Source organism: Galeopterus variegatus, unplaced genomic scaffold, assembly GCF_000696425.1.
Source record: "Galeopterus variegatus unplaced genomic scaffold, G_variegatus-3.0.2 Scaffold7981, whole genome shotgun sequence".
NCBI lineage: Eukaryota > Metazoa > Chordata > Mammalia > Dermoptera > Cynocephalidae > Galeopterus > Galeopterus variegatus.
The window spans coordinates 20,772-35,925 of NW_007734092.1; the positions used below are offsets into that span (position 1 = coordinate 20,772).

The 15,154-nt window shown below is 55.7% G+C and overlaps 2 protein-coding genes across 2 annotated transcripts; both read left to right on the forward strand.

The window, feature by feature from the left end:
• Nucleotides 1-646: 646 nt before the first annotated feature.
• On the forward strand, nucleotides 647-3,343 carry LRG1 (leucine-rich alpha-2-glycoprotein 1). The gene is made up of 2 exons (XM_008592513.1): nucleotides 647-726; nucleotides 1,749-3,343. The coding sequence occupies exons 1-2, from the start codon at nucleotides 695-697 to the stop codon at nucleotides 2,731-2,733; spliced, it is 1,017 nt and encodes a 338-aa protein (XP_008590735.1). The 5' UTR covers nucleotides 647-694; the 3' UTR covers nucleotides 2,734-3,343.
• Nucleotides 3,344-5,126: 1,783 nt separating this feature from the next.
• Nucleotides 5,127-13,031, forward strand: PLIN5 (perilipin 5). The gene is made up of 7 exons (XM_008592514.1): nucleotides 5,127-5,186; nucleotides 5,942-6,137; nucleotides 7,274-7,356; nucleotides 7,801-7,972; nucleotides 9,291-9,490; nucleotides 11,899-12,015; nucleotides 12,420-13,031. The coding sequence occupies exons 1-7, from the start codon at nucleotides 5,127-5,129 to the stop codon at nucleotides 12,951-12,953; spliced, it is 1,362 nt and encodes a 453-aa protein (XP_008590736.1). The 3' UTR covers nucleotides 12,954-13,031.
• The last annotated feature ends 2,123 nt before the right edge of the window (nucleotides 13,032-15,154 follow it).

Sequence of the window (15,154 nt, forward strand, 5' to 3'; positions counted from 1 at the left end):
CCCGGTACGGGGGCAACACTGAGGGTTGCGATCCGTTGCCGGACACGGAAAAAAAAAAAAAAAAAAAAACATCACTTCATTTAAAAACAAAACAAAACAAAAATACCCAACAACTTGTGAGTTCCAGGGGGAAAAAAAATGCCATGAATTGAAGACAAGAGATTTTTTTTTGATGTTCTTTTCAGTGAGCTTCCTGGTTGTTCAAGCTTATCATAAATAACTTGCTCAAAGAGCTATCCCCACCACCCAGGGAACCTTGACCCTGGAATCCTCAGCTGGGAGAAGTGGGGATTCAGCTAGAGAGACTCTTGGGTACCCCCCCCCCCAAAAAAAAACAAAGCAAGCAAGCCTGGCTGGTTAGCTCAGTTGGTAGAGTGTGGTGCTGATAACACCAAAGTCAAGGGTTCAGATCCCTGTGCCAGCTGCCCAGAAAAAAAAAAAACCCAGGAAGCAAGGGGAAAAATCTCGGTTTAGAAGCAGAGCCAAAAAGGGGTGGGGCAGGAAAAAACTGCCAGAAAGCAGTTTGTGTAATCCTCACTCCTCCCCTTCCCCTGCCCGGCTCAAGTTCAGCCCCTACCAGGAAATGAATGGAGGTGTGGACTTCCCCATGGTTGTTTCCCCGCCCCCACTGCAGGCAGGTATAAGGTTACCTCCCCAGGCCCAGGGAACCGAGAAGGAAAAGAGAAGGGCCACCATGTCCTCTTGGAACGGAGCACAAAACCAGAGGTAGGTTCCTACCCCATCCATCGTGGGCAGGCCTAGACACCAGGCCATACAGGGACACATGGACATTTCATCTGACCCACTGAACTCACAGGGGGCAGATACAGATCTGCAGGCTGGACCAGACCAACTGTAGCCATGAACAGACAGGCTCCCTCCCACCCGCACACACACACACACACACACACACACCTGCAGAAGCCCAGGTGGGCTGCATGGCCAGGCAGGGAGTGGGTAGAGGCTCCTTGTCAGAGGCCTGGGGCTACAGTGACCAAGGCTGTGCAGGTGATCTCTAATGCTGCTGGGACGGGGATGCCCTGGAGGAGGAGGAGAAGCCCCAGGCCACCAAGTGTTATGGTGCCAACTGTAAACCACCTCTTTCCAAGACCGAATGCCCAGACCTGCCCAAAGCAGAACATACTTTTCATGTTCAGAGTCTCCTGTTTGCAGCTGGAGCCCTGGGTTGCACCCAAGCACTTGGACGGAGCTGGACACAGATAACCTAACCCTGTTTGGTCAGGGCTGGGCAGAAAGAGGAGGAGCCCAGAGCGGGGACTGAGAGCTCTCCTTGGGACAGGCAGAGCCGGCTTCATGGAAAGGGGGACATTGACGCTAGGGCTTTGCGGGATGAGTAAGAGTTCGTTGGCTCTGCCTTCAAAACACAGGAGCCAGGGAGACAAGAATGGACCCAGAACACAAGCCAGATCAGAAGAAACTAGCAAGATGGACTGAGAACGATTAACAGCCCATTGGGGCTGGGCTGGTGATGGGGAAGGGTAGTATATGGAGCTCAGACTCAGAAACTCAAGTTTCATAGAATCAGAATCCTCCCTGGGAAAGGGGCCACTTCTGGCAGCTGTCGGGGGTGGGAGTGGGTTGAGGGAGGAAGGCAGGAGAGGAAGAGGAAGTGACTGCCCAGTCCAGGGTGGTGGCAGTGGGACGAAGGGGCAGATTGTGGGTCCCATTCTCACTCTGGTTATGAAGCACCTTCTGTTATTGCTGGGGCCTTGACCCCATCTTTCTAGAACCCTGTTCCTGCTGCTGCTGCTATTTGTGGCTTCGTCCCAGGGGGCCACCCCAAGCCTCAAAGGCTGCCTGGTGTCCCAGTCAGACAATGGCAGTTCCATCTCCTGCCACCCGCCTGCCAGAGTGCCCCAATACCTCCCAGCTGACACCATCTTCCTGGCTGTGGAGTTCTTCAACCTGACCCAGCTGCCAGCAGACACACTGCACGGCGCCCCTCATCTCCAGGAACTGCACCTCTCCAGCAACCGGCTGGACAACCTCTCAGCTGAGTTCCTGCTGCCGGTGCCGCAACTGAAGGTGCTTGATCTCACCCGCAACGCCCTCACCAGGCTGCCCCCGGGCCTCTTCCAGGCCTCGGCATCCCTTGACACCCTGGTGTTGAAGGAAAATCGCCTGGAAGTCCTGGAGGTCTTGTGGCTGCAAGGCCTGAAAGCACTCAGGTTTCTGGACCTGTCCGGGAACCGCCTCCGGACACTGCCCCCTGGACTGCTGGCCAACCTCACGGTCCTACGCACCCTTGACCTTGGGGAAAACCAGCTGAAGACCCTGCCGCCTGACCTTCTGAGGGGCCCGCTGCATTTGGAACGGCTGCATCTAGAGGGCAACAGGTTGCAGGAGCTTGCAGAGGGCCTGCTGGCACCCCAGCCGGGCCTGCGCTATCTTTTCCTCAACAACAACAAGCTGGCTGTGGTGGCAGCTGGCGCCTTTCAAGGCCTGAGGCAGCTGGACATGCTGGACCTCTCCAATAACTTCCTGACCAGTGTGCCTGAGGGGCTCTGGGCATCCCTAGGGCAGCCAACCCGGGACATGAAGGACGGCTTTGACATCTCCGGTAACCCCTGGACCTGTGATCAGAATCTGCACGACCTCTATCACTGGCTTGTGGCCAATGAAGACAAGATGTTCTCTGGGAATGACACACGCTGTGCTAGTCCTAAAGCCCTGAAGGGCCAGACGCTCCTAGCAGTGGCCAGGTCCCTGTGAGGCCTGGGGCTGGGGTGGGGGTGGGGGGTGGAGCCTGGAAGAACACTGCACCCCACTTAGCAAATAATCTCACTGTTGCTGGGACTCATTTTGGCCAGGTTCCCCAAAATGCACTGTGGGCTTTCCAGCCTCCTAACCTTGGTCCCAGCTGTTCCCACTTCCTGGAATGCCTTTTCCCCATTCCCAAGATGTCTCTGTCTCTGGGCTCCCCCACATTCCCAGGACCCTCCCTCTGGCCAAGCCCTGGCTACAATGGGTTTGTCTTTATCTGGTTTCGTCTTCCCCAGTTTGAGGGGCTCTGAGTGCAGGGCCTGGGACCGAGTCTCTTCTTATGCAACATGGCTCAGCTTGGGGGCAGACCTGAAGTGTTAAATAAATAACCGTTACAAGAGGAATTGGATGAACTGGCATTCATTGTGTTCTTTGTGTCTCCCAAGTTGCTTTCGCAGATCTCCAGGATGAAGGAGTTTCCAAGGAAAGGAGAGGCATGCCTGGGGTCTGGGGTGTGGGACATGAGCCCCATAATGGATGGCAATTGGGATCAATGGCCCATGGCTTGTCCTCCCTCCCCCTATCTTGGAACTTAACTGGAAATAAAACCCTGACCATTGCCCAGGTGTCATTTTACTGGTGGGTTTCTGCCAGAACTTGTGTCCTGGGCAAGGTTTAAGTTAAACCAGATTACCCAGGTCTCCAAACAATTTGTCATGCTGACTGACCTGTGATAACCCAACGGGGCCCCTAACCAGGGCAAGCTTGAAGGGGCTGGATGGGGCTGGGGGAACAGGCGGGGTCCAGAGCGCTGTGTTCTTATGACTCGGTTTATGGGGCCACCTGCCGACGTAGTGGTGGGCTTGTGGGAACTGGGGTGTTGTGACATATCCAGTTTTCTCAGTCCCCTGGAAGGCATCGTGATGAAAGGCAGGGGTCTGGAGTCTAGCGGATCTGGGTTTGAACAGGAGCCCTTACTCGCTGTGGGAACCAGGGCAAGTGGCTTAAGTTTTCTGAGTTTCCTCAGTTTGTTTATCTGTAAAATGGGGATCTGAGAAAAGGCTGGCCTGGCTCCTGACTTCGTTAAGTGGCAGATTAAACAAACAAACAAACAAACAAAAACTACCAGCCAGCTGCCAAAAAACAGAGAAACAAAAAAGCCTGCCCAGTTCGCTCAGTTGGTTAAGGCGCATCGTTGCTAATACTGAGGTCAAGGGTTCGGATCCCAGTACTGGCCAGCCGCAAAAAAACCAGAAAGTCATTGAGGACTTGTCCAAGGTCACTCGGCAAGGCAGTGGGAGCTGTGATCGCCCTCCAGTGTCTGGCGGCAACAGCAATGAGGCTGACAGGTGACCAAACGTGGCCAATGAAAGTAGCTCAATACTTGGCATCCAGCGTCCCCGGGTTGCTATGGCAAAAGCAGAGTGCGGCCAAGGGGAGGGCGGGACGAGCCTGGAGCCCCGCCCCGTGGACACGCCCTCTCACAGCCTCTCCCCATTGGTCTGTCCCCAGAGGCTCCGCCCCCCGAGCTGCTATAAGGCGGGCGGGGCGGGCGGGGGCGGAGACTTGAGCCAGAGTCTGGGGTCCGCGGAGGCAGCGGGGGTCTGAGGCTGCGGGCGTCCAGGTGAGTGCGCGAGCGCCCCCAGGCTCGGGGTAGGAGGCCGGATCGGTGGTTGGGCGAGGGTTCCGGCCGCCTGGGAGAGTATGATGGGCCGGAACAGGTGGCTGAGACCCTTGACCCAATTGGCCAGAGCTCAGGACCCTGTTGGGCAGGGACCAGGGCTGAGAGGGCTCGGGTAGCGATAGAAGTGGGGGAAGGAGGCAAGTCAGAGGCCTGAGGTCGAGCTCCCCGCTCTGACTCTGGCTAGCTGAGTGACCTTGGGCCCAGCATGGACCTGTTGCGTGCCTCAGTTGCCCTGTCAAACGGACTGTGGGTTAATTGGGATTCTGCAGCTACCACCTCCACCCCTGCAGGGGGCTGCTTATGCAGTTCTGTCAGCGCAGGGGCAGCAGGGACCTTCCTCATTTTATAGAAAAGGAAACCGCCCAGAGAGGTGAAGACACTTGCCCAAAGCCACACAGCAAATAATGGCAGGATTTGAACCCAGTGTTTCTCACACCAGAGCCCACGCTTTGAATCACTACAGTACCCCCACCTTGTCATAGGCTCTTTATTCTGCACCTACTGTTTGCAGAGCCCTGTGCCTGCATTTGTCTGTGCCCTGAACAATACCTCATTTTACGGATGAGGAAACTGAGGCCCCAGGAGGGAACTAGACTTGTCCAAGTCACAAAGCCCAGCTGGACAGGTCCCAGGGCCTGGGAAAGAGCAGGGAGGGCTGCCATGCAGGGGACCCCCTCACTCTGTCCTGCTCCCCAGGGTGACCCTGTTTGGAGCAGACATGTCTGAAGATGAGGCAGGTCAGGCCCCCAGACCCAGCTTGTGGGACCAGGACCAGCAGGTGAGGAGCTGCTCCTTCCCATGGAGTAGGGGCACAGGGAAGGGTGGGGATACTCCCTTCTGGGACAGTTTCAGGCCAGGTATCCCCTCTCATCCAATCCTTGCTGGGAAACTGAGAACATTTTAGACCATGGAGGGAGCTGTTCCATTCTGCCCATTCCCTAGAGAGGGCTTAATGAGGACCTGGGAGGAGGACTTCTCTCCAAGGATATCCAGTCGGCTTACCTGGCTCCTGCCCCACTCTCTCCCTTTTCTATCTGAATCTCCACCTGTATCTCTGTGCCCACCACCACAGCACCTTTCATAACAACAATAATGGTAATAGCCCAAGCGTTTCACATATATTGGCTCCTTGAATACCCCAGTGCAACCCTAGAAACTTATTTTACAGATGGGGAAACAAACACACAGAGCAGTTAAGTCACTTGCCCATGCTCACAATGCTCACACAAGCTTGGAGGTGGCCGAATCAGAACTGAACACGGGCTGTCTTGCTCCAGACTCTGTGACCTTAACCCCTATAGACTAATGTCTCCTCCGTCGAACAGAAAAATTATTTCAGAACTTGTAACACTCTGTGCATGGGTGCAGGGACCACAACAGTCTCACATTTATGTGTCTCCACCACCTATGCACAGTTAGGCGCTCAATACACCTTTCCGCAAGTCTCGTGCCCAGAGAGGGGAAGTGGGCTATGCTGTGTCTCAGTCCCCACATCTCCCCCCTGGGCCCCTCTGATGCCACCCCTTCCCACAGAACGTGGTGCAGCGCGTAGTGGCTCTGCCACTGGTCAGGGCCACGTGCACTGCGGTCTTTGACGCTTACAGTGCGGCCAAGGACAGGCACCCGCTGCTGGGCTCTGCCTGCCGCGTGGCTGAGCAGTGCGTGAACAGCCTGACCACCCGTGCCCTGGACCATGCCCAGCCTCTGCTCGACCACCTGCAGCCCCAATGTGAGTCCTCCTGGCCCAGTCCCTGGGATCTGTGGGTTGCCCCACTGCCCCGGCCCCCCTTGGTCCATCTGCATGACATGCCCAGGGGTCATCCACCTGCCTGTACCCCCATCAGTCTGTCCACCTGTCCCATCTCCTTTTCTGTTCTCTACCTGTTCCACCCCCTAGTCAGCCCCCATCCCACCTCCCCTCAATCTTGTTCACTTACGCTTTAATCTGCTTGCTTGGCCTTCTGCCCTTTCCTGTTCATTCCTGGTCTCCCCTCCTCTCTGTCCCCATTTGCACATTTGGTCTGCCTCTCTGTTGTCCTCCCTCATTCCTTGGCCTGACATGCCTTGAGTCCATCTGTCTGTCCAACCTCCCACCTCTCTGTCCCTGCCTCCACTTGTCCTGAGCCCCGCAGTCTGAGCCCCACATTTCTCAAATCTCCATGGACCCCTGTGACCAGCTCAGAGGTCCAATCTTGCTGGGGTGAGAGGCAGGGGGCAGGAAGAAGGTCACCTGAGTGTCCCAGCCCAGGGTCCCCCCTACCCCCTTCCCAGCCAACACCAGTGACCTTGAGCTTGCTACTGGACATCTGAGCTGGGAGTCACCTTGGGCTGGGAGCAGCCAGGTGGCTGGGTCCTGCCTGGTGGCCCACTCACACCCTCAGGGCCCCTAGATTCTCCCAGAGTCAGCCACTTGCTGGGAGGCCCCCAGGTCTCCCTGTGGTCCAGGTCTCCCTCTTCCAGAGTCTCTATCCAAGAGCTCTGGGTGTCCGTCCCAGCCTCTTTGTGGCTACTCTAGATTCACACAGGCTTAAGGTCTTAGGAGGCCTTCACGCCTCTGTGGACAAATCTGTCTGTCTCCTGAATGCGGGTCTTTTCCTGGAGGGAGAGGAGGATCCATCTGAATCCTTGACCTTGGTGTTTTCAATGCCGCCCTCTAACCGACTGAGCAGCCGGCCAGCCTCCTTTCTGTTTTGTCTCTCCCTGTCTTTTTCTGTCTCTCCTGAACTTTTCCCTCCCTCTCTGTCTCTGTCTCCTTCTCTCTTTCTCTGCCTCTCCCTCTATTACTCCCTCCCTCTATGTCTCTCTCTGTGTCCCTATTTCCCTCTGCATCTCCCTGAGTCTCACTCCCCACCTCTCTCTCTTCAGTGGCTACAGTGAACAATCTGGCCTGCAGGGGCCTGGATAAGCTGGAGGAGAAGCTGCCCTTTCTCCAGCAACCTTCAGAGACGGTACCCAGGATGACCAGACCGTGGGAACTCCAGGGGGGTGGGCCAAAAGAGATGGGAGGGAGGGATGGTGCTGGCTGGACTCTGGGGCAGAGGCAGGCTTTTGTTAATAATCAGCATGGGGCTGGCTGGTTAGCTCAGTTGGTTAGAGCACCACCATGTAACACCAAGGTCAAGGGTTCAGATCCCCATACCAGCCAGCAACCCCGAAAAAGAAAAAAGAATAAATAATTTGCACCAACATATATCATGCCAGTAGGTGCTGGTAACCCCCTCAACAACCCCTGCAGGGGAAGGATTTTATTATCCCCTATTTTACAGAGGGGAAACTGAAGCACAGAACCAGGAAGGGTTCCAGGGGTCTTTGAGTGCCAGCCCCAGAAAACTGGGGTGGGGAGAACAAAGCTGGAGGCCTGCAGCACCTGGAATGGGGGCCCCTCCTGCCAGGTGGTCACCTCGGCCAAAGATGCGGTAGCCAGCGGTGTCACAGGCCTGGCACGGCGGGGCCGGCGCTGGAGCGTGGAGCTGAAGCGCTCTGTGAGCCATGCTGTGGACGTTGTACTGGGCAAGTCCGAGGAGCTGGTGGACCACTTCCTGCCTATGACGGAGGAGGAGCTTGGTGAGGCCAGCACTCTCCTCTCCCCAGCCCCCCCGAATCTTCCTGCCCTATCACCACCCACATGGTACAGATCAGAGAGGTCCCCATGGTACAGATCAGAGAGGTCTGGGACTTGCCCAAGGCCACACAGCAGATCGGCAACAAATATGGAGGTCAAATGCAAGCCTGACTTCTCGGTTGACTTCCACAGCCCCCCAACCCACATCCCACAAGGAACGAGACCACTCAGACCCCAAGGGCATGAAGGGTTTATTGACTTGAGGACAGAGATCTTAAACTGGTGGCCCTCCAAACTGCATAATTTGGCCTGTGCAATGCCTTTTAAATGTTTTAATTCACTTTATGCATCTAGCAATCAGATTTTGTGCTACAAATCCTGATTTCTGGCTTGTCTTGTAAAACGACACAGGCTGAATAGCGTCCGCCTCTTTAGACGGTTCCCTTAACCCCACCATTTCCCAATGTTTCACGTTTTGTCTGCTTCGACTTTTTTTTTTTTTTTTTTTTTGGACAGACCCCAAACCCTATAAGCACAGATTGAGCGCCAGCTGAGTACCTGGTCCCCTGCATGTCTGAGGGAGGAGGCAGAGCCGGGCTCAGTCACCTCCAGCCACGTGTGTGTTCAAGGAGCCCGGGGAGTCAGGGAGGGGTTTTGTGGATGAGAGGAGGTGGGAGTTGGAACTTACAGACAGGAGATGTCAGAAGAAAGAGAACGTGCCCTTTTCCCTGCCTTGCCACCCGTCCGAATCCTCCCTCCTCTCAGCTACCAGCTCACATCCAGCTCCATCCCCCACTGTCCAGTACTCTCTGCTGCAAAGGAAAATAACAGCTCTTGTTTCCTGCTGTACCGTACATCCGCCTTATACCTGCCTGGCCCTGGAGACAATTTGGCTTTTCAACCCCTGCTTTATAACACTAGAAGAATGTGTCGATTTAACCCCCTCCTTGGCAGAAAGGCAGTGAGGCATTTTAAGCACCTACTGTGTGCCAGATGCTCGTGATACATTCTTTAAGGGGCTGTGTAATAGAATGGGTAAGTAAAGTATACTCTAGAGCCAGCATGCCTGGGCTCAAATCCCAAGTCTATGTCTTGCAGACTGTGGGACTTTACCTCTCTTTTCCTCAGTTTTCCTCATGTGTAAAATGGGGCCAATAATAGTGCCTACATCTTAGGGTTTGGGGACAATTAAATGGATTGATGTTAGTAAAAGGAAACTATAAACTTGGGAGTCTGTGGGCTGGTCTACCTAGAAGGTGTGTTGGGCATTTGTGGAAGGGGGTGGCCACACTAAAGCCCCTCCCCTGTCCTGTCCTCCAGCGGCGCTGGCAGCTGAGGCTGAAGGCCCGGAAGTGGGCTCGGTGGAGGATCAGAGGAGACAACAGGGCTACTTCGTGCGTCTGGGCTCCCTGTCCGCGCGGATCCGCCATCTGGCCTATGAGCACTCTTTGGGGAAACTGAGGCAGAGCAAACACCGTGCCCAGGACACACTGGCCCAGCTGCAGGAGACGTTAGAGCTGGTGAGAGTTCTCTGCTCGCCCCTGCTCATGAGCCAGACCAATAAGCACAGATTGAGCGCCAGCTGAGTACCTGGTCCCCTGCATGTCTGAGGGAGGAGGCAGAGCCGGGCTCAGTCACCTCCAGCCACGTGTGTGTTCAAGGAGCCCGGGGAGTCAGGGAGGGGTTTTGTGGATGAGAGGAGGTGGGAGTTGGAACTTACAGACAGGAGATGTCAGAAGAAAGAGAACGTGCCCTTTTCCCTGCCTTGCCACCCGTCCGAATCCTCCCTCCTCTCAGCTACCAGCTCACATCCAGCTCCATCCCCCACTGTCCAGTACTCTCTGCTGCAAAGGAAAATAACAGCTCTTGTTTCCTGAGCTTAATGAGGTCAGACACCCCCAAACCTGCTCCTCCCACATTCCCTGCCCCAACTTAGCTGACGACAGCTCCGTCCCTCCAGGGGTTCAGGCCGCAACCTGGGAGGAACCCTCCCCACTGACATCCAATACAGCGGCCATTCTGTCTGCTCTGCCTTCAAAGTCTATCCCAAATTCACCCACTTCTCACCCCCACTATGGCCACCACGCTGGTCCAGCCCCTATTATTACTCACCTGGACCCCCAGCTTCCACCTCGCACCCCCAGTCTGTCCTCCCTGCAGCAGCCACTGGAGGGCGCCCATGAGCACCTGAGTCAGGTCCCGTCCCTCCTCTGCCTGCAGCCCTCCATGGCTCCCACCTCCCCGGAGGTAGAAGCCCAAGTCCTCCTGCAGCCCACCAGGCCCTGCACGACCTGCCCCATCCCCTCCCTGCCCTCCCATCCTCCCTCTCTCCGCTCCATGTTCCTGCAGCATGTGGCACACTGTCCTGCCTCGGGGCCTTTGCACATGCTGTTCCCCCTGCCTGGAACACTTTATTCTCCTTCTTATCACAGCTTGCTTCTGCTTCTGGAAAACCATGGGATCTGCTCCTTCATTTACTCGTTTATTGCCTCTGCCCCTCCAGACTGATAATTCTGGGAGGGCAGGGATCTACTCTGCTCTATCAACAAACGTTTGTTGTGCCGGGCTCTGTTCCAGGTACTGGCTGGCTTGTTCACCACCCTACCCCCAGCACCTGGCAGAGCACCCACCACGCAGTAATGGCTCAATAAATGCTCATTCAGTGAATACATCAAGAGCCCAGCGGGTACCCAGCACTGTGTCTGTGTTTTACACGATACAGGTGTAGTAGGTTCTTGCACCAACGCTGTGTTTTCTAATAACCACTTTTTGTGGTAAAATGTACTTAATGGGGCTGGCCGCTTAGCTCAGTTGGTTAGAGCATGGTATTATAACACCAAGGTCAAGGGTTCGGATCCCCATACCAACCAGCCACCAAAATACATATACATATATGTATTTTGGTTATGTTTTATATATATATATATATAAACATAAGATTGACCATTTTAGCCATTTTTAAGTGTATGACTCACTGTCATTAAGAACATGCACACTGTTGTGTAACCATCACCATTACCTATTTCCAGAACTTTCCCATTACCGCAAACAGAACCTCTGTTCTCGTTAAGCAATCATTCCCCCTTCCCCTTTCCTCCTGGCCCCTGGTAACCTCTATTCTACTTCTGTCTCTAAATCCGATCACTCTAGGTCCCTCCCATGAGCAGAATCACACAGTATTTGTCCTTGTGTGACTGGCTTATGTCACTGAGCACAATGTCCTCAAGGTTCATCCATGTTTTAGCACGTGTCAGAATCTCCTTCCTTTTCATGGCTGAGTCATATTCCACGACATGTATCTACCACAGTTTATTCCCATTCATCTTTTCTTTTTTTTGGTGGCTGGCCGGTACAGGGACCTGAACCCTTGACCTTGGTGTTATAATACTGTGCTCTAACCAGCCAGCCCTCCATCCGTCTTTTAATATGCACTTTTTACAGATGTGGGGACCACACCCACAGCTGGGACTCATTTATTTCAATGGGCGCCCACTAGCGAAGGCCCTGACCTGGGCACTGAAGGCACAGACAGCCCTCTCAGCCCACTAGGGGTGTCAGGCCCAGATGAGGGTCTGCCCAGCCAGGAGGGGAGGGAGAGCTTCTGAAGGGGATGACATCCAGATTGAGACATGAATTGGAGTGAGCCAGGCAGGGGGATGGGGTGGAGGGGAGAGTGTACCTGGTGGGGGGACCAGCTTGGACAAAGGCCCAGCAGTGAAATTCAGGGGAACCATAGGTCTTGGGGGTTGGTCGAGGACAGAGCAGAGAAGGGGCAGTTTGGCCGGGCTGGATCAGTAGGCAAGGAAGGTTGCATACAGGAGGTGCTCACTACATGCTTACTGAGGCCAGATGCAGGGAAGGATTGGTCCTGAATCTACCCCACTCCCAAATCCTCCAGCCCTGACTACCACTGTCCCTGTCCTTGCAGATTGACCTCATGCAGACTGGGGTGACCCCCATCATCCCAGCCCGCCCCGGGAAGGTGCACGAGCTGTGGGAGGACTGGAGCCAGCAACCCTGGGAGAATGGCCGCAGACGGAGCCAGGTGAGGTGGTGGCCATTTCCAGGCACTATAGGGAGATGTACAGTGAGGAGTTCCAGATCAGCCAGGGGCTGGGTTCAAGGTGTCTCCAATCAAATGCTGAGTTCAGCTGGTTGGGGTGTCCATGGGGAAACAGAGGCAAAGCGACAGTCCCGTTGTGGGTCCACTGGAGAAAATGAAGCAGGTCAGTGGCTCTGCATGTGTGTAGGGGTGAAACAGGCAGGGCCACAGTCCCATCAGGTGTCCATCGGGGAAACTAAGGCACATTGATGCCCCATTGTGTGTCCATGGCAGCAATTGAGGCAGGTTCGTGGGTCCATGTATATCCATGGAGGAAAATGAGGTAGGGTGATGGACATGTTGACTGTCCATTGGGGAACTGAGGTCCCTGCACCCCTCCCCCACAGGCGGAGCTGGAGACGCTGATGCTGTCCCGCAGCCTGACCCGGGAGCTGCAGGGCACGGTGGACGCACTGGAGACCAGCGTGCGGGGCCTGCCTCCCGGCGCACAGGAGAAGGTGGCCGAGGTGCGGCGCAGCGTGCATGCCCTGCAAGCCGCCTTCGCCAATGCCCGCTGCTTCAGGGACGTGCCAGCAGCCGCGCTGGCCGAGGGCCGAGGCCGTGTGGCCCGGGCCCACGCCAGCGTGGACGAGCTGCTGGAGCTCGTGGTGCAGGCTGTGCCACTGCCCTGGCTCGTCGGGCCCTTCGCACCCATCCTTGTGGAGAGGGCCGAGCCCCTGCCTGACCTGGAATCCCTGGTGGATGAGGTGGTTGGGAGCCCCGACCCTCGCTGGGCACACATGGACTGGCCTGCCCAGCAGAGGGCCTGGCAGGCCCAACATGGGGATGGGACGGGCCTCCCCGGGGACATTCGCGAGGAGGAGCTGGAGCCCCCCAGCCACCCAGACAAGCACACCCTGATGCCCGAGCTGGACTTCTGACCCAAAGGTTGCCAGTGGACGGACAGGCAGGGGGATGGCCACCCTGCATGCTGAGGTTGCCGCTGCCCCCTGGTGGCCATGCTTGTCCTTGACACTGAGTTGCGGAGAGGGGGCTGAACTCAGGATCCTTGGCCATCTTTGCTCCTATGGGACCCTCCCCTCTTTTCCTTGGACATTTGGGAACATGAGGCCCGGAGAGGAGCGGGGACTAAGACCCAACTCAGGTCTAACTTTAGCCACGAGCTGGGTTCTTTGTCTGTCTGTGGTCCCATTCCCCTCCACCACCAAGAAGCTTATCAAAACTCCCCAGAAAAACATACTTTTTGCCCAATGGCTTCAATTTGGGGCTTTGAAAAGTGAGGCCCCATCCTCCCCCAGCTTGGATATTCTTGACTGAGGGGTCCCCCAAAGATGCCTGGCCATGTCCCTCCACCTGCCAGACCCACTTGCTTTGCTGTTTGGGGTTTGCTCTCCAGAATAAAGGTGCTTAGTGTTGTCTGAAGGCCCATGCCTCTGTTCCAGTTGGAATGGGTCTCAGTCCTAGGGGCCTCAGAGGTGTGTGACTGCGGGGACATGGAGAAGGGGATTTCAAGCCAGAGTTCTTGATCTGGAAGGAATGACACTCCCCTGATCCTCTGGTCATCCTGTCTGGAATTCCATCACTAGAGCCCAGCCCACCTGGGGTAAGCCCTGTCCCCTCAAGTGCACTACCCAGAACGGCAACTTTTATCATCTTAATATAAGTGGATTTCTTAGAAACTGCAGGGAACAGGACAGGGGAGGGCAGAAGTCAGACGGAGCAGCCCCTCCTCTCCCCATCTCCCCAGACCTGCAGGAGCTGGTCTTGCCATGATTTCCCCAGCTGCACTGGCAGAAGCGGAGAAGACAGAGGCAGGGCAAGGGTCAGGGGCTGGTCTCGTGGGGGCCCTCCTGTCCTCTGACCACATTCCTGGCTGCTCCTTGGACTCCTTTAAGGCTGGGTGGGTGGTTGGGAAACCACCCTCTGGTGCAGTGAGGTCAGGGTGGCCCCTGGCTTCCCTGGAACTCGGTCCAGAGGGTGGCTCTGGGAGCTCCAACCACTTCCCATCAGCCAGATTCACCTCCCTGCCCCTGCTCCAGAACCTCCATAGCTCCCTTTCGCCCTCAGACCAAACATCCAAGCTCTTCAGCTTCCGGCTTTACCCTCTGCCCTACACGGATACTCTGGTCCATTTCTCCTGAATTGTGCACATTCTCCTGGGCCTTTGCTCAGGCTGTGCCCATTGCCTGGAATGCCCTTCCCACCTCCCCACCCATCTCCTGAACACATCTTGTCCATCCTCAAGGCCCAGCCCCAATGTCTCCTCCTCCAGGAAGCCTTCCCGGACTCTACCCCAGTGGGAGAGCTCTCCCCTCCAACCCTCCAGAGCCCACCTTATCAGGGCTCCAAACCCTTTCCACCTTGACTTACAGCTACTCGAAAGCTTGTCTTCTCTTCCCACCCAAGGCTGGTGGCTCCCAGAGGGCCAGGCCTGGCAAGGATGGGCAGAACGGGGTGGGGAAGGGCATTTTGGCAGAGACACAGCCCAGGTAAAGGCACGGCATTGGGGAAATCAGTTTGGAACAGAGGGGAGAGAAAGAGAAGTGTTGAGATACTGGGATCAGAGAAGGGTTGGGTTACTGGGGGAAAGCAGTGAAGACACTGGGGTGTGGGCCCAGCCTTGCCAACAACTGGGCGGGAAAGGACTTTCCCTCTCCGAACTCCAGCTTTCTCCTCTGTGAAATGGGCATGAAAGCACAAAGGCAGTTGTGCCGAATCCCGGTAAACGTCTCACCCATGGAAGCTATTATTCACTCATTCATTTGCTCATCCAACAATTATTTACTGAGCGCCTGCTGTGTGCCAGGCAGTTCTCTACCCTGAGGAAGCAGCAGTGAGTAAACATCCTGCCCTCTACGGAGTTCCCAGTGCAGTAGGGGAGATGACAATAAACAAAAAAAAAAGAAGTAAATTACTTATTTTAGTGTTAGTAGATGATGAGAAAAATAAAAGGGAAGGGGATGGGGAGCCTGTGGGGATACAGGGAAGGGTGTTCCAGGCAGGGGGAATAGCATGTGCAAAGGTCCTGAGGCAGGACTGAGCCTGACGTGTGGGAGGAACAGCAAGGAGGCCCGTGTGGCTGGAGCAGAGTGAGCGGGGAGGAGAGGAAGGCAGGGAAGGG